Below are 19,407 nucleotides of genomic sequence, written 5' to 3' on the forward strand. Positions count from 1 at the left end.
GATGAACCAGCTTATATCTATTATTACAAAGTTGTTTTAACTTTTGGGAGTACAGTGATAGTGGTATTGGGCTGGTACTTTTACGAGATATTGTTTCTATAGTATTAGAAGAAACATGTTGGAGAATTTAAGAATGAAGTGACATGATGTGGAAAACTTCTTTTTAAACAGAAAAATATTCATCAGAAGCTGAATCTAGGTGTTAAGTATACAGATGTTCATTTTAATAGTCTTTCAACTCTTCAAGTTGAAAATTTCGTAATGAAAAGTTGGGAAAAAATTCAAGATCCACATGTATGACAAAATTACTTGGAAGAAGATGAAATCAGGCAAAACTTATCTTCATATTCTTTCTATCTCCATGGGAAATAAGAGAGTCAGAGGTAAGACAAATAAATGATACACAGGCAGGAGGAGCCCTATAACCTGTCTCCTAGTCAAATATGGGGGATACAGAACCACAGATCCTTTCATCAGGGCTGGAGATTCAAAGGAAGAACCTTGAGTCCATCTTTCTGGGAAGACCTGAAAGGTGGCCAAGACACCAGAGCAATCACAAGCTTGAGAGTGATAAAGTAAGATGACCACAGTGTGTGTCCCCAAATATATCTTGTGCCCCTAAAGCTTCAAGGATGTCCATTCAGATAGGTATATAAAGGTGGTAGTACCTGGTTAGAAACACAAGATGGTATGCTTGTGATTCACCCAGACTGATGGCTGAGGACAAGTGGGAAAATGGACAACACAGTAGCCATCAACATGAGGAAATGACCACCATGGCCACAGTTATGCGTCCTCCCAATGCAATGGCACTTTATATTCCCTCAGACACACACTCCACCACCACCCAGAAACTGACATGCAACCTCAGGAAATGAGTGAGTGTGAGTGAATGAGTGATCCCAATTCGAAGGAAAAAACATAAAATTTGCTCTGATTGCCCATAATTGTCTGAAAGTATCCAGATTGGTAGAAGATTAAATTCCCATTACCTGGTTCAAAAAGAATTAAAAATAGATATTTAATTGAACTATAGAAAAATAAAGTCAGATATCTTACAACTGTGCTTGAGATTTGTGCCTACTTCATTCTCAATCCCACCCTAGACATTTTAGCTATCTCTCCATCCACTGCCACGGACGGCATCACAGGAGAACCAAGATATAATGTGAGGAATAAATCACTATAAGTTCTGCAAATAAACATATACCTAATATCACCTTTCAGTTTTCCACACTCATAGAGGAAAAGCTACACATAAAGAACACAGAAATTATTTATTCTGGGCTATGGAATGTGTGTGGCATTTTAATATGGATAAACCTAATGTTCTGAAGATTTATTTAAAACAAAATAGCAAAACCACCCTGTAAAGTCTGACTGAAACGAGCTGGAAAACAGTCCAGCTGTTTATCTGCTCCCTGAAACCCACACCATTCTAAGAAGAGATGGTGAGGCAGGGCTGCCTCACATGGCTCAAGCTGGAATGTCAAAGGTGCTGTCAGGATGCATACTGCATGCAAATTAACAGTAAACAAAGTCAACGTCAAGGTCATCATCATCAGGGATGCCAACTGAACAAGAAAGAACTTCTTAAATTATTTATTTATTTATTCATTTTAGAGAGGAGAGGGAGAGACAGAGAGAGAGAGAGAGAGAGAGAGAGAGAGAGAGAGAGAAGGGGGGGAGGAGCTGGAAGCATCAACTCCCATATGTACCTTGACCAGGCAAGCCCAGGGTTTCAAACCAGCGACCTCAGCATTTCCAGGTCGACGCTTTATCCACTGCGCCACCACAGGTCAGACAAGAAAGAACTTCTGTTTATAACTTAGAGGCAACACTTCTTTGAGAAGATCACAAGTTTGAAAATATATTCAAGACTATTTAGTTTTGATCATACAGACACAATACTTCATATTAATATTAAGGAGACCGTGGTTCTACAGTGGAGAAAAAAAAAACTATCATTCCACATCAAAATAAGAAAGGATAGCAATAGAAGTGTATGGCAGACACTTTTAGTGAGTGTGTGATTGTTTTGAAAGGTTTTGTATCAGAATGGTAGATACTAAAAGCTGGAGGGAACCCTCAGATGCCTTTTGGTCTAGTACTGTTATTTCTAATCTTTACACAATTTTCTTTTATAGATGATCCAGAAAGTAAGGGTAGAAAAGGCTCAGTTGAGTGGTTGACTGTTCTTGAGTCTTGCCAGGACTACTAAAGTTGACAAGCATGATTGAAAATACAAACTCCACCTCATGTCCAACATCCTCCCCATCCATACCACTCCCTCCCCTGAACTCTAGTCCCCTACCTTCTTTCACTGACCCTAGATGGGGCTGAGGGGGCTCTAATGCCGTTGTTTCACTATTTTAATCTCTTACTAAAGACTTAAAGAGTTAGGATGTAGAATATATATATACACACACACACACACACACACACACACACACACACCTTTCATTCTCTCTGTCCTAAGACCAATAAAGTTCCCAGATGATGACAGAAGAAGTCAGTGTGTTTGAAAACAAAGATCTCCTACCACCATTTGCCTGCCCAAGCCTTAGGAAACACCCTTTTCATCTCTAGTAGGCTATAAATATATCACAAATTAAAGTCTATTTTTGTTAAAAGAAATTATTTGAGCAGTTGTAATAGACTCCATGCAAAAGGGGAGCACATTAGAACAGAAGGCTCTATGAACTCTTTTCTAGATTTAAGCTAATGGTCATTGAGGGGAGGGGCTCTGTTCCCAATCCCACCCTGTTCTTCCTACTCTTTCCCTACCGTAAATGTTCCTTCCCAAAGAAACTAGTAAAATGTACACGCCAAATCAATCATTCAAACAGATTCCTCATAAAGCCCAAAACAATTTAAACTGATAAAATGTTCAAAGGACAATAAAATTAAGGATTTGCAGTAATTATTGCAGAGTAGAACTTTTAAGAGCTAAAGAGCATCAGCCACTTTATATGCATAATGCATGCCAATAAAGTAGAGACATGTTATAATTTTTTTCTATAAACTTAACTAATAAACCTGAATATACTATTTATACACTGTATACATTTGGGGCAATTCAGAATCAGTGTAAATTCAAAGTACTCTCTTTATATTCTTTTTCTTAATAATGAATTACTATAACATAAATCTGAAAAATAACTACCTCTCATGGAATTAATTCAATGAGCACTAAACTAAGCAATGATTCTAATTCTTATAATCACCCGAGAGATGGATATTATTGCCTCATTTAATTAAAGAGAAATCTAAAATTTAGGGAGTTTAAAACTTTGCCCAAAATTATAGTTAGCTGGTGGAAGATCTGGAATTTAAATCCAAGCTAATCAGATTCATAAGTCCCCATAGTTAGCATGTATCCATATGATTCTGGGTTTGAAGACGCAAGAGTTAACTTATGAACACGAAGGATGTGAAGTATCAAACAGGCTATCTTCTGAATCACCATATGACAATTCTGCTGATTTAGAGCTAAGTTTATTCCCACAATCATTCAGTATTCTTGCCCAAAATAAAGTAAGATAAAATCAGAGCATATGTTAGAATTTAAGCCAAGTTATCTGCGTTCTTCATAAATTCTGAAAAGCTTGTCCACCAACCTCAGATGCTAGGAATGAGGAAGAAAACCAAAAGAGAGAGAGAAAGATATAAAGTTAGGAAGCACAGAGGTGTGGAAGGACAAAATGGCGGCGGGGGGAGGGGATGAAAGGAAAGAAAGAAGGAAAAGACAAAAACAACAGGCTTTCTAATTTGGGAAATCCTTTTTAAAGCATACTATGGTCTGTGTAAGGAGGTCAAAGTGAGTTCATTACAGGACTTATGGAGGACAAAAGAAGGGGGAACAATTTTTTTCTATTAAATACAAAATCTAATTTCTTAAGGAATCCTTTACCTTTTAGTGAAACTAGTAATGTGAAAAATCCTTAAACAATACTGCAAGCACTTTTTACATTACAGGTAAAACTGGGCTCTGCCCTGAACCACACTGTGCTTTGGGATGCCCACAGAAAACCAGTAATTTTAAAAGTTCAAGGTCAGTGTCCTTGCAAGGTTAAGGGAAAAAAGCTGCTTCTTTAATTTCCTGTCTTGGGAGATCAGGCCTATTCCTGAAATTTCTATACTGCTTTTCAAGATGTTGCAAAGAATTAAGCACGTTTTGCCCTCAGACAGACATAATCCAAATGTTACCCTAAAAGAAGTAATGGACTTTGGACAGTAGCTCTTCACCCCCAAACATATAGGGGGAAATACTTTTTATAACATCTCCAAATAACAAGAAAAAAAATACTTAGGCTCTAATACTTTTCCTTTGATTAATTTCCAGTTTTTCAAATTATTTACTGAATAACTTATTTAAAGATGTCTTCTCTAAAATTTTTGAAGACTTGATTATTTAAAAATTGTGTTCTCTACTAAGAGAGAGCTAAGATATACTTTGAGCTGAGTCTGAAGCTGGGGAAAGGGCGGGAAGATGGTTCCTGTGAAAACCTGCTTTCTGTGATACTCTGGGAACTCGATCCTCACCCACTGTGCAAGAGAACCAACAATGCTCATTGCTTACTTCTCAAAAAAGTTCATCGCTAAGTTCTTCAAGACTTCCTTTTCTCTTCATTAGTAGCTTTCTGAATCCAGAAAGTTAAAATAATACTGTTAGTCTCTCTGAAAATGTCACACTGAAAGTCATTCAAATAGCTTTACTCCATACAGCTCTAAAAAATGCAAAGTACTTCTCACCAAGGTTTAAATTTTTTTCCAAAAGATTAAAGACCTAAGTTTAAAAACACACACAGAGTAAAACCAGTAAAAGAAATATTAAAAAGTATATTTACTACCTTAAGGTGGGGAAGGCCTTCCTAATAAGCAACACATAAAAACTAAGCTGGAAAAGACAGACAGATTTGCTTCCAACTAAGGTAAATATTTTTGTTTGCCGAAAGATACTATTGAAAAAAATCAAGACTAGAAAAAAATGTGAGCTACATACATCACCAATAAAAGATTGATTAATGTATACAATTAAAAAAATTTTTTTTATATTTTATTTATTCATTTTTAGAGAAGAGAGAGAGAGAGAGACAGAGAGAAAGAAGGGGGGAGGAGCTGGAAGCATCAACTCCCATATGTGCCTTGACCAGGTAAGCCCAGGGTTTCGAACCGGCGACCTCAGCATTTCCAGGTCGACGCTTTATCCACTGCGCCACCACAGGTCAGGCCAAATGTATACAATTTATAAGTCTGTAAATCGCCAAGTAAAAACATTTCTTATTCTTAACATAATAAAGATGTTCAGCCTTATTAATAATCAAAATATCTTAACTGAATTGGCAAAAATATGAAAGGTTGATATAATATCCAATATGGATGAAAGTATAAACTAAAAGATACTGTTGGTGAGAGTATAAATTAATGAAGCATTTTTGCAAGGTAATTTATCAACATTTAAAATATACGCTACTCACATTTCTCTCAGCAATCCATTTACAAATATCTATCTTAACTGTAAGGTATTATTTAAAATAATTTTTTGTAAACTCGATTAAAATGTAAATGTTTATTACAAGAGGAAAATAAATCATAATTTCTCATGAATAGTAATAGTCACTATTTGTATAATAATTACTAAATGTCAGGAACTTTCCCAAGTGCTTCCCACACATAAACTCTGTCTTATCACAACTTTATGAGATGGATGCAATTAGTGCCCCAGTACAGTTAGAACTATTGAGGCCAGAGAGGATGAGGAACTCGCTCAAAGTCATACAGCTTGTAGTGGACAGAGCCAGGTTTCAGACCCAAGGGGCCTGCCACCAGACGACTCAGAAATACCATTAAATAAAATGCAGCACATACCTCGGTCCTGACATAGGAAGATCTACAAAGCAAACTGATCCTCTTACAAAGATGCAGACAATGCTGGTGTTATAATTTCTTTATGGAATCAAAAGTAAATACATTTGATGATCTACATAATAAGAGAAGCTATATATTTTCTTAGTTATATAATATATGCATTCTAGACGGCTCAAGAAAATACCCATAACAGCAGAAATGGTAGTGAGAGAGGAGGGTGAAGAGAAACTTCCAGTTTTATCTCTATTTCTAAAGTGCTTGAAATTGTGAAAAACAAGAATTGATGCATGTGTTAACTCTTACAATTTTTAAATGTTATTTGTCTTTAAAAAAAAAACCCAGTGGGGTAAGGAAGGGGGGGCGGTTATATGGAAAACAGTTTGTCCTTACAGATGTTTCTACAACTGTTTCTGGCTTTCAATCACATTTTTCCCTCTTTTAAAAGTCTATCCAAATATCTGTTACACTCAACCTCCTAAACTTTCCAGAATCGTTTTCAGCTCATAGCAAGACTTTAACCTTCAACCTCTTTAGTTTTGGCCCCAGTATGTTTATGAGTGTTTTTAAATAACCAAATTTTTGGTTGCTGTTGAAAGACACTTAGAAGATCATTTATAAGGGGAAAAACTTAAACTCTGGGCCTTGAATTTGGACTTAAGAAAACCTGGCTCTGGATTCCTAAGCAGTGTAGTTGGTTGTTCAGTCAGTTACTAATTAGAAATATCGACAGCCCAAATAGCAGGCATGAATGCAGAGAAAATATGGAGGCTTTCACCCCGACATGAGAAAGCCTTCCTGCTCCAGTGCCTCCTGGGCATCTCTTGGGGTCCCTTACACTTTTACTCTAGAAAAACAAAGGATGCATCAGTACCTAGGGAACAAATATCCCATGTGGACTTCCATCACGAAATGCAAGGAACTCAATGCCTATGGCCAAAACTGTTTTCACCACTGTGTTGAGCGCCAAGCTCCCTCCACCCTTCTGGCTCCCTTACATTTTTTCCAGCCCTGCACACTATCAATGCCATCAGGCAGGGCTCCCAGTGTGGTGCACTCTTGGAATACATGGCAGCCCTGCACCCCCAGATGCTTTCAACCCCCTTCGTGGGCACTTCAACATCTTCAATGAGGAAAGGAAGCCAGGAAGCAATATGGGAGCTAAACACAAATGAGAGCATTTGAAGGCCTGGGTGCCTGTTCCTTGGGCAATGAAGCTGCTCTGGAAAAGCCTTTCTGGCCTATTGCAGTGGAGTTAAAATGAAAATAAATCGGAAACAGCCTTAAAAGAAAAGGGATAAAATTACGCTTTTACATGTACGGGTATCAGTACAGACATAGATTTAGGTACGCGTGTTATACATTTTATGCATCCATTCTAAGCACATGTATGAATGATCCCAACACAGATGGCCAAGCATCAAAAAAGGAGCTTTATCTGGGGTTTCTGCAATTATGAGAATTAGATATTTGGCCAAAAAGCAATAGAGTAGGGGAAAATGTACTGGGGTAAATTCTACTTCGACGTCATTATTGAAACAGGTTGGTACTCTCTTGGCACCAAGAACAAGAAGTTTAAAATATATCAAGTGATGATGAAAGGTAAGTTCTAGGTTAACATGAAGGTAGGAGGCACCATCAGTCACTTCTCCTGGATTCAGAGCAGGACAGAGACTCATGTTCTAGGGCTGTCCATTCAGAGAGGCAAACAGGGAAGATATTCAATGGCAAAATGGGAAGCTCAAGTGAGCCCTTCAAGCCTAAACAACAATAATTGTTTAAAATAGTATGTGAAAATGTAAGATAAAACTTCCTGGACAAAATGGTCACCTGTGGATAACCATTACTTATCTGGAATAATTGAAAACAAAAGGCAGGGAGGGCTTTGACCACTTTAGAAAAGTAGAAAAACTCCAAGATCTCCCTTTGACTATTTGCAGGTGAGCTGTACAGTACTCCAAATATTAATTGTACTCTAATTACCAAACTAAAATGGATGAAGTTGAAAATTCTGTGATCATTCGCTTAGTCAATCAGTATTTACTGGGCGGCAACTTTGGGCTTGGCACTGGATAAGTAATGATGAACGAGACCAGCGTGAATGTTGTCACCATGCAGCTCACAGTCTGGCCCACCTGTTGTAGATGGCACCATCAGCATTTGGTTACGGTGAATCGACAGAACAGAGAAAAAAATCTATGAAGCTTATACTCACTAGACCCATCTCCAAGAATAGACCACAACTCATTGGTTATACTCTGAAGTCTAGGTTTAAGTCCCTGGTTTGGAATTTAGAGGTCACCCTCCCATAGAAGCAACACCATCAACAATGTTTGGATTCTCAGATGAATCCATAAAGCTGGAGTGGGCCTGCATTCAGCCATACTGTGATTTTAAGAGATTTCTAGTTTGTGTGACCCCAGGTCCTTCAATAGTATTACATTATAGTTTATAATCACGGGTTGAAAGAGCCAATGCTTAAGAATGAAGTGTGCCATGCTGAGGATGGGTAAAAAGCTGTAAATGCCTAGGGGTAGGCGGGTAGCCCTCTTCAATCTCACTCTGCCTTCAGGACAGGCAATGTGAACAGGGAGGAGTCTCCCTGAAGGTGCTCAGAAAGCGAGAACTACATTTGGGAATAACTCATTTGCACATTAGCCTTTGGCCTCACATAGAACCGAAGCCTTTAGCTCCGGCCAACCCTATGAGCATTTCATACTTTGTTACTCAGAAATCACAACTGACATATTTCCTCACTATTTCAAGAAGTATAATAGTGTTTTTACATACTTTTCCCTTTTTCAGACATATGTTTTTTCAGCAATAATCACAGCCCTTAACATTTAAAATACTTTTAACTTACATGAATTTTTAAACACCACTTTTTATGCAGTTGTTGTTTTTTTGTTGTTGTTTTTTTGCCCTTATTGCATGAGCCTTATCTACTCTATCCCCCCAAATTATCAACTCAGCATCTGATTAGTAAAACAATAACCTCAGCACAAGCCTGCTTTGTTCAAACCGTGGCACGGACAGACATGTAACTAAAAATAGAAAAATAAGTTACTCTAAACAAGAATGTGAGTCTCCAAGACAAATTTTTTAAAACTATTTAATTTATGTTTAGAAATAAGAGAGTGAAACATACTGCCTGAAGAAAGTCATTCGCTGGCTCTATGACAAGATTAAGAAAAGAGTTCTTACAATTCATTAAGAACACCCTAAGGGTACGTGTGGAAAATGTAGGTGCCTTATCTGTAATCACCCCAAATTATCCAAATAAAATACTGTTTCAGTCTTAGTGCCAGAGTCTCTGTATGAGCACAATCTCCTCTGAGCCTAATTCTCCACCATCCCTGAGCTACACAAAATATGCTGACTTTCACAGGTCATTCTACCAGTCATTTTTCCAACACAAAGTTGGGGTGGGGAATGGTATTCTCAAAGTTTTTGCTGAGTTTCCAGAAGGACTCAGACACATCCTCTCCCTGGAGAGCCCATGAGATGGAAAAATCTCAAACTAAATTCTGAAAGTGGGAAAGGGAAAGAGCTATAATATAGCTTTCTCAGGCAAACATCTATACTTGAGGCCAGCCACTCCAAGTGCCTCTAGGGTAGTGGTTCTCAACCTTTCTAATGCCGTGACCCCGCAATACAGTCCCTCATGTTGTGGTGACCCCAAACCAAAAAATAATTTTGGTGGCTACTTCATAACTGTAATTTTGCTACAGTTATGATTCGGAATGTAAATATCTGATATGCATTATGTATTTTCCGATGGCTTTAGGCGACCCCATCGGGGTCGTGACCCACAGGTTGAGAACCGCTGCTCTAGGGAAAGGAAGCCTTTGATCAGAATGGGGAAAGCAAAATGCCACAGTAGGTAGGTGATACCCAGGAAGCAGAAGTCTGGCCTAGACCTGGGTACCTGCTGGACATGTGATCCAGGACAGTCTGCAAAGCAATGAGCACGTCTGATCTGCAACACCTCTCCTGCATCCATCACCCTCAGAGACAGATCTGGTGCCCACGCTTATCCCATGGGACAGTGATTCTCCAAGACTACTCAGGCAACAGCGGCATCGGAGTCCCTTGGAAACTGCTAGCCATGCCCATTTTTAGGCTCACTGCAGACCTGTTGAATCAGAAGCTCTTTGGGTGGCCCAAAAATCTGTTTTCACAAGCCCTCCAGGAGTTTGTGATGCTAAGTCCATTTTGCAAACCATCGCTGTGGGGTTAACTTAAATCACCATAGTATAGTTCCTTTCCCAAGACTTAGCTATATTTAGAGAATGAGATATCTTCCCTCCTCCAAAAGAAATGTCCAGGGTTGACAGACCAAGCAGGAGCCAGGAGGAGGTGCGGAGGTTTAAGGCCCAGTTTACCACGACTCCTCCCATTCACTGTAGGGTTAGGAGTCTGGGTAACGGGCACCAACAAAAGGAGAGGAGAAGATGTCAGCAACAGGTCTGATCCACCCCAAGCCCAGTGTACGCTGGGCAACTCCCTGCTACTTACACATTCCCTTCCAAGTAAACGAGCGACATCAGTAGCAGCTGTAACAAACCACACAGAACAAGAAAACCCACCAGACTTCCTCTCCAGTGCAACTAAGACACCACTAAACATTCTTCAAAACTTTCTCAAGCTAGTAGCTCTTTACAAGAGACCATAGAAAATTTCACGATAACATATTAGTCAATACAGAAGCTTAAACCTCAGGGCAAACGCTCTTAAGTCACTAAAACTCTTGGCTATAACAAGAACACTGAAACAAGTTTTCCGGCTAAAATTAATTTTCAGTCCTCTAAAAGAGACTAGTGATCTATACTTGGACAACACAATCCCTAATTTTCTTTATCAAGCACTTAGAATTTCTCCACTTATAAAACAAGAAGTCACTCAATCACAAAGCATTCATATACCACCAAAATGGCTGTTATTTTGCTTCCCAACGCTGCTTAAATTTCAAAAGATGTGAATCAAAAAGTGGTAGCAACACCAAAAGTAGACCACTGAAGACCTGGAAGTCAAAATGAACAGCAAGAGTATCTTTCTGTGCAAAATACATGTGGCCTGGCCATAGCTAGTCAGCTGTCACCAAGCCTCGTCTGCCTTTCTGAAGCCACAGGGAAGCTTGGGCACTATTTGCCGATATCATTATTAGTCACTCGATACACAAGAAACCAGTTCTGTGTCTTCTGGGACAACTGTCCTCATTGGAAAGTGGGTAGTGCTGAGTAATCAACATTATTTTGCTCTCTCTTGGTTTATATTATCATATCCTTGTTGCTATTTTTTCAGCCTCAAAGTCTAGTGTGATCGTAAATCTAGCTGCTTCCTTCTTCAGTGGTAATTAGCATTAGTCATAAGCCAAAAATGATTCCACATAAGAAGTAAAATAAACACAACCCTTCTTACCTTTCATGCCAAACTTGGAGTGTCTTGCCAACTTCAGCAGAAACAGCATCACCAGGAGACAGAATCCCACTACAGATGCAATTACCACCACAGCGTAGACCTAGAGAAAGACAGGGAGGGCAGTTACGGCCCTGCTCATCGGTTCCCTATATTCAGACAACAGAGGTGATGACAGTTCATATTTATGGAATGCTTACTACTTGCTCTTCTAAGAACTACACGTACATCAATTCACTTAGTCTTCAACAACCTTATGATGAAGTATGTGGGTCATATTATTCCTATTTTACAGATGGGAAAACATAAGCTAAAAGTTATAAAATAGGTATCTGTTATGTAGGTACAAATATACGTAACAGATAAATAGAGAGATACAGATATCTATATATATATATCTATATATATATCTATATCTATATATCTATATATCTATATATCTATATCTATATATATATATATATATATATATATATATATATATATATTCTGTATCTCTTCTTTATTTACCCACTTATGAACCTACTGCCTACCTGGAGAAGAGAGAAACATGAATAAGAAATACGGGTACTTTTTTAGGTTGATGAAAGATATAATGGGATTCATTTTACTGTTCTCGCTATTGTTGTGCATGTTTGGAAAATGGTCATACTATACTAAAAATATTTTTCTGGTTGGCTATTGTTGCCCTTAGAAGTCAGGGTCCCCTGGAGCAGTGAGTAGGACTGGAAGGGAACAAGAAGACACTTGTGGATGAGTTCACTTGTGAAAGCTCTTTGAGTTACAGATTTATGATATGTATTTTTCTCTTCATGTATGATAGAGATCAATACAAAGGTTTTTGTTTTTAATTTAAAAATGTCATTGAAAGATGTAGATTGTACAAGTAGAGAGAGTAAATGCAGATGTATTTGAATCTTGTCACAGCCCTGGGCTGGAGATCATAGAAGCACAGGTGCATGATGCTAAAGAACTACATGCTGACATTTTAGAAACAAAGATGTATGCACGGTTGTTAGTTTCCTTCCATTCATTACTGCTTACCCCAAGGCCCTGCTTCCAAGAAAAGTTTGATCCTCTAAACCGGGAGTTGGCAAATGTTTGCTATAAAGGCAGGTGATTTCATTTGCCACTATAAGATCTTAGACAGAAGATCTTAGACTCAAATAGAAATAATGTTGCGCTCAGGAGACATTTGGCAATTTCAGGGTTGTCTCAACTAGGGGAAACTACTAGCATCTAGTGAGTTGAGGCCAGGGAGGCTGCTAAACATCATAAAGTACCTAGGACAACGCCCACCCCGACAAAGATCTAGTCATCAATAATAACTATGTCAATAGAGTCAACGTTGAGAAACTCTGCTCTAGAGCTCTCTTCATCTTGACCATAATAAATGACAACTTTCCAAAAGGTGTCTGCTTGTTAGCCTAGTCTTGAAATAATGGTAAGTCTAAGAGAACTCCCTGCTGGTACATGTAATGAAGCAAGAAATAAACCTTTGTTGTTGTAAGCCACTAAGATTTAGAGATTTTTGTTACTGCAGCGTAGCTTATCCTGACTGACATAACCATCTCACAGTGACAAGGAGTAGAGAGTAAAGATTAAGAATATTGGTTTTTACTGAGTTTGAAATTTAGATTTACCATTTATTACCTGCATGACTTCAAAATTACTTAACCTCACAGCATCTCATGGTAAAGAAGGGAATGTAATACTTCTACCTTGCAGGCTATAAATCCTTAATGACTTAATGCAAATAATGGGTTTGGAATGATATCTTTCTACAATAGATAATAAATTAATGTCAGCCATTATAACAATCATAATGCTGATTAAAAATAATAATTTAGATAAAAATTAATAAGCACCCCAAGATTGCACCTCTGAAGCTTGGAATTTGAACCAAAGTCTGCCCAAGTACAAACACTAGAATTTATTCATTATACTGCTCTCCAAAGCATATGGCTAAGAGTGAAAGCAGGATAATAAAACACATGGCTAATGCTCACACAACACCTTCTCTGCTGTCAGATGGGGACAGCATTAAAAACCTCACAAAGCACAGAACAAAGCACATGCCAAGCACTTGGCCAAGGTGGAGCAAAGGTGTGATAATGCTCTTCTCTGGCACTTGAGCTGTGAGCAGCTCTCCACAGGAAGCCTTCGCAAATGTCTGAGTATATACTAACCTCTCCTCAGTTTATATACAAATAAAATGATTATGATGCCTAACAGGCTAGTCATGGATCAATGTGTTTCAACCAAGATCATTTCTCTCAAATTTGCCTAATGATTTGGGGTGTTTTTTTTTTAAAAAAAATCTTTATTTCTAACTCACATTTTCATGGGAAAGAGATCATCATATTTTAGCCCTACCTTTATCTACCTTATTGTTAAATTCCAGACTTCTGTGGGTGGAAGGAGAATCCCTAAAGAAACAAATTCAAACTCTGTTTTACAGATAGGGGACCTGGGATAGAGGACTAGCCTGGAGTTCCAGGACCTCTGTGCTCTCTTATCACTTTGGAAAGTACCTGACTGGCATTCAGAAGATCTGAGTCCCTCTATTCCCAAGATACCCTGCCTTTACCAGCTATGGAAGCTAGAATAGAGCCTTCCCTTTTCATGTGTACACAGGAATCAGAATACCAGCCCTGCCTTCTCGACATGGTTAAAGAATGCTTAATTCAAAACCTACAAAACGAGAAGGGGCTCCACTGCTGCAAAGCGGCCAATGACCTGCCAACAAATATTTAAACCTATTAAAACAGTTCTAAATATAAACATTCAATAAACAAGTGTTTATTAAATCCTGTAATCAACAAAGATTGTTGTAATAATGAGAAGAATTATTTCCTCAAACATGGTTTGATAAAAGTTTTATGTACTGTGACTGTGTAGAGCGGGGATGGTATTTGTGTGGGTGAACTGGGGTTTGTCTGGTGGGCTGGTTGGTTGGTTAGTTGGTTGGTATGTTGGTTGGTTGGTTGGTATGTTGGTTGGTTCATTTTTCTCTGAGGATATTTCTTAACAGAACACAGAGTTGCCCTCTTCTGAAAATACAGCAAGGTGTGTGACAGCACTTGTTGGACCAGAATGGTGACTGAGGTTGTCTTCCAAGTACTCTGACAACTAATTTAACTTTTGCATCTGTTCCCTGACTCTGAAGCTTTTCCTCTAATCTAATGATCCCCCCTGGGATCAGGGACTGTTCATATATCAGATATCTGATCCACACATCATTTTAAAATTTTCTTTAAATTCTAAAAATAATGCCTTGTACCTCTCATATCATACAGTAGGGGCCTCAGGTAGAGTTCAATGTACAAAATTTTAACACAGATTATTTTATCTGATCTTGCCTTCCAGTAACCCTATTGCAAATAGTTCAAACATCACTGAGATAGGCCAGGTAGGAGCTTAAATTTAACATCTGGATTCAAAAGAGAAAACTGAAGTTGACATAATTTGTAGTGACTGAGATACCTACATATCTCTGCGCTTAACAGATGCTCTCAAATTTCTTGTGGACACAAACAACTTTCTCAAATCAGAAAACATGAAGTGATTGGTAATGGAATAAAAACTGAAATGAATGCACAGGCAGGAATGGGAAACATTCTACCACAGCATTTGTCCTGCTACTTCAGTGAAATGCATATAGTCATCGGTGGAAATTTGTGTGTGTGTGTGTGTGTGTGTGTGCGTGTGTGTGTGTGTGCGCGCGCGTGTGTGTGTGTGTGTCTATATACTGGATGTGCATATTTTGCGTCTCCCATTCTCACAGCCATAGGCCTGGTTTAAATACACATAACACCTTTTTATTACTGTACCAGACCCCTAACTCATCACCCCACTTCCTCTGTTTGGAAACCCCAGCTATAGTATATTCACCATGAGTCTAATCAGCCTAATTTTTACTGTGTACCTCCTAGGTGCCAGGCATTATTCTAGTGTGCAGAGATATAGCTGTGAAAAATACTGACCAGGTTGCCTACCAAAAGAATCTTACTAAAGAATCTAAGGAAAGGAAAAAGAGAGTAAACAAGTAAACAAATAAATAAGAAGAGTAGTACAGACAATAATAACTACTCAGAAGAAAATAGAACAGTGTAATGGCTGCCTGCTGGCCACACACTAGATAAAGCTATGTGATGACCTTCAGGAAATACATGCTTATATAGGCAACAGAAAATGTTAAGGCTGTGAGACAGAATAAACTTGGAGCATGCAAGAGAGTATTTTAAAAAGACAGGTGGTAAGCAGCGAGGAGATGTGGGAGATGAACTCAGGGCCTTGTTAGCCATCATGAAGAGTTGGGCTTTTATGATGAAAGTTTTACTACAATGTATTGGGAAGACTGTGAGAACAATAATAAAAGCATAATCTGATTTGTGCTTTGAAAGGTCATTCAGGCTGCAGTGTGGAGACAGGGCGATAACAAGAATGGGAGAAAGGGACAGGGCAGAAGGTGTGGCAGTCACCCAAGAATGAGCAATGGTGGCAAACTCTCTCTGTAAAGGGCCAGAGAGTAGATATCTTTAGCTTTGCAGGCTACACAACCTTTACTGCAACTGCTCTACTGCCATCATAGCACAAAAGCAACCACAGATAACACATAAATGGACATGACTACATTCCAATCAAACTTTATTTATGAAGGGATATTTAAATTTCACAAAAATTTCCATGTGTCACAAATCATTTTTCTTTGATTTTTTTCCCAAACCACTTAAAAATATAGAAACTACTCTTTGCCTGCAGACCTCACAGAAACAGGTTGTGAGCCAGAACGTGGCCGTCAGGTGTTAGTTTGCCAATCCCTGAGTTCACCTGCAGGGGGGGCACTGGAGGTGGGGAGACACGAATAGGTTTGGAGCTCACAGGAAGTGTAGCTGGGCACACACGACAAGTGAAGAAAAGGAAAAAAGGGAGGAAGCTAGCTGGGTTTTTACCTGAGCATCTGACAGGCCACCCTGCCACAGAACCCTGGAACCCAGAGACCATGGGGCTCTGCCAAGCCCCTTTCCATGTCTCCTTACTGTGCAATAAATCTCACCACCTGGCACTGTGTTTCAAAACCTCATCACCAGGCACAATCAACTTCTCCAACCTTGCCTCCAACCCCCATTCTTCACACACCTTATCTTCCAATCAAGACTGTTTTCTGATCAGTCTGCAGGCTCTCGTTCACACCCCCAAACCCCTTCCCTGCTCTTCCCCTATGTCCCAGGCATCCTGCACAGGCTATGGGAAATGCCACCTGCTTTAAGGACTCCTCAGCCCTCCCAATGGGAAGGAACAGAGCACCGCTCCATCCAGTTCTACTCTTCAAACCACATTGCTGCACCTCTTTTTAGATTAGATGCTAGATTAGATGCTAGTCTTCACAGCTCAGGCCACTGACTGAACTGTAAGCTCCAAAAAGAATAGACCCGAGTTTCATTTATGTTTTTATATCTTCCCACATTATATCCTTATATGTGGCAAATACTTTAATATTTATTAAAATATTTTAAAAGGCAGGTATGAATGTGTGGAAGACAGGAATAATTATATGTATCTATAGTTTAATATCATGACATTTTGACTCAAAGTGGTATTGGAAGCCAATGGAAAGATGACATTAGGTCTTAAAATTACTGGAAAGGAGTCAAACACACAATTTTAAAATGTTAAATTACAATTCAAACATATTTCTTTGTGATACAATTTGAGATAACTCTTTCTTTAAACCATATCAGGCCCTGGCTGATTGGCTCATTGGTAGAGCTTCAGCTCAGTATGTGGAAGTCCTGGGTTCAATTCCCAGCCAGGGCACACAGGAGAGGCGCCCATCTGCTTCTCCACCCTTCCCCCTCTCCTTTCTCTCTGTCTCTTTCTTCCCTTCCTGCAGCCAAGGCTCCGTTGGAGCAAAGTTGGCCTGGGCACTGAGGATGGCTCCGTGGCCTCCACCTCAGGCACTAGAATGGCTCTGGTTGCAATGGAGCAACACCCCAGATGAGCAGAGCATCGCCCCCTAGTGGGCTTTCGGGTGGAACCCGGTCAGGCGCATGCAGGAGTCTGTCTCTCTGCCTCCGAAAAATACAAAAAAAAAAAAAAAATCAAGACAAATAAAAATGAAAATGTACAAATAATATGCACAGAATCATCCAAACCACAACATGAGGGACTTACAGTTTAACATGTATAAAGCAGGAAAGACAACCTAATTCCCCAGTTAAAATTAGCTGCCTGTAAGAGAAAGCTGCTTTCTTGAACTTCTAATAATAACCTTTGAAAGGACAGATATTTAAAACAGGAACTGCTAGCAATAAGTCAGAGGTTACCTTTATCACTTCTCTTAAACCTTTCTATTAATTCCTCCAAATTCAATGCTCTGTCTACATTTGAGCAATAAAAATGTCTTATTGAAAGGCCTACATTGAAGCAACTCCAACAGTCTTCGTACAGTTGATTTGTTTCATTTTAGACAAACATTTTGAAAATTCAAAATAAAGACAATATGACAGCTACCACCAACGTGTAAGCATCCAAAATGCTCAAAACCAACCTAAGAAACAACTGTGTATCCCACTCACCGAGAGATGCTCCCGACCGGTTTTGTCAGCAACATCTGTGGAAGGTATTTCGTTACTTCTGTTCCTGGCATCCCCAATGTCATTTGCTGTAGTCTCATAATCTTAAATTGGAGAGAAGAGAAAGAGAAGGAATCATGAAGTTGTTATTAGGCTAACAGCAAACATGAGGCTACAGTACAACCCGGACAAACCCAGACAAATCACCAGAATGCAAACCACTCACAGCCTGGCAAGAAAGGAGCAGGCTCCAGCTGCTGGGTTAAATCCATTGCAACTCTGAGACTGTGCAACGCTAACACTGTACCCAACCAGATCTCCACAGTCTTGTTTTGGTGGTCAAATTCTACACCCGCGTTAGGGTCTTTCTTTGCTCATAAGAATAGATCCCCTTCTGCTAAAGCATTTAATATAAATACAAAAGAGAATTAATCATCTAAGAGCCACAGATTTATAGACCTGGAAGGGTCTTTAGAGATTGAATCTAACCATTAGTTTTACAAGTGAAGAATGTTAATTGACTAGTGTAGGTCAACTGGAAAGATGGTGGCAGAGACCAGACTGTATCTTATTTGGATAGAGGCAGCCACACACCTGGGGATGTGGATTCAACACTGAGAGGGAACTTGGGAACACACATGAGCTTTTTAAAAGAGTTATGAATCATTAATATTTCAGTTTCAGAATTAATAGGAGCTGCACCAACACAATCTTTAAAATTGTAAGGATACATTCTCATATCGCCATGTCTCAAATGTAGTTGCCATCTTCTGAATCAATTTTTAGAAAATTAATGACTGATGTCTTTTGCCAGCAAAGATTTTGTTTATAACATTATATATAAAAGTCATAGAAAATTTGGCAAACGTAATGCAGACAATGTTCTGCATAAACGTTTTATATTTTTATTCTAAATAGATATGGTGCCTTCAATTTGCATCCAGAACAAACAACCTCCTTAAGTCATCTCCAGCTAAGCTTCTCTCTGTAGAATTTTCACACAGCCTTGGGTAACCAATTTAAATTATATTTTATTAGCAGAGTGTTCCTTTGAACTTGATCAAAAGTAACAGAAAAAGCATTATTTTCTATCTGTTTGTTGTTTTGTTATTAACTCCAAAACTACATTCTCACCATTTCCATCTTAATATATTAAAACTTATTTTCAAATAGAAAAAGATATCATTTTCTGGTTGATCTTCCCTCTTCATATTCTATTCAGCCACTCATACAAAACTAAATCATTAAAGTATCTACAGTTTAATATTATGACATTTTGACCCAAAGACCCAAAGTGAGGTCAATGGAAAGATGACATTAAGTCTTGAAATTACCAGAAAGGAGTCAAAAGCATAATTTTAAAATGTTAAATCACAATTCAAACATATCTCTCTGTGATATAATTTGAGATAATCTTCCTTTAAACCATATCAAGACAAATAAAAACAAAAATACACAAATCACATGCACAAAATCATCCAAACCACAGCATGAGGGAATTACAGTTTAACATGTATAAAGCAGGTAAAGTTAATATAATTTC

General features: G+C 38.7%; 1 protein-coding gene across 9 annotated transcripts in view; it reads right to left on the bottom strand.

The window, feature by feature from the left end:
• NTRK2 (neurotrophic receptor tyrosine kinase 2) overlaps positions 1-19,407 on the bottom strand; it is a 363,188-nt gene that overhangs the window by 272,105 nt on the left and 71,676 nt on the right. For all 9 annotated transcript variants that reach the window (XM_066256974.1, XM_066256972.1, XM_066256973.1 and 6 more), the window contains 2 exons: positions 17,868-17,968; positions 11,290-11,389 (listed from right to left, as the gene is read on the bottom strand). In XM_066256974.1, coding sequence (XP_066113071.1) covers positions 11,290-11,389; positions 17,868-17,968 — 201 coding nt within the window. The remainder of the gene's footprint in view (positions 1-11,289; positions 11,390-17,867; positions 17,969-19,407) is intronic.

The sequence above is a fragment of the Saccopteryx bilineata genome, chromosome 2 (assembly GCF_036850765.1).
Source record: "Saccopteryx bilineata isolate mSacBil1 chromosome 2, mSacBil1_pri_phased_curated, whole genome shotgun sequence".
NCBI classification, from domain to species: domain Eukaryota; kingdom Metazoa; phylum Chordata; class Mammalia; order Chiroptera; family Emballonuridae; genus Saccopteryx; species Saccopteryx bilineata.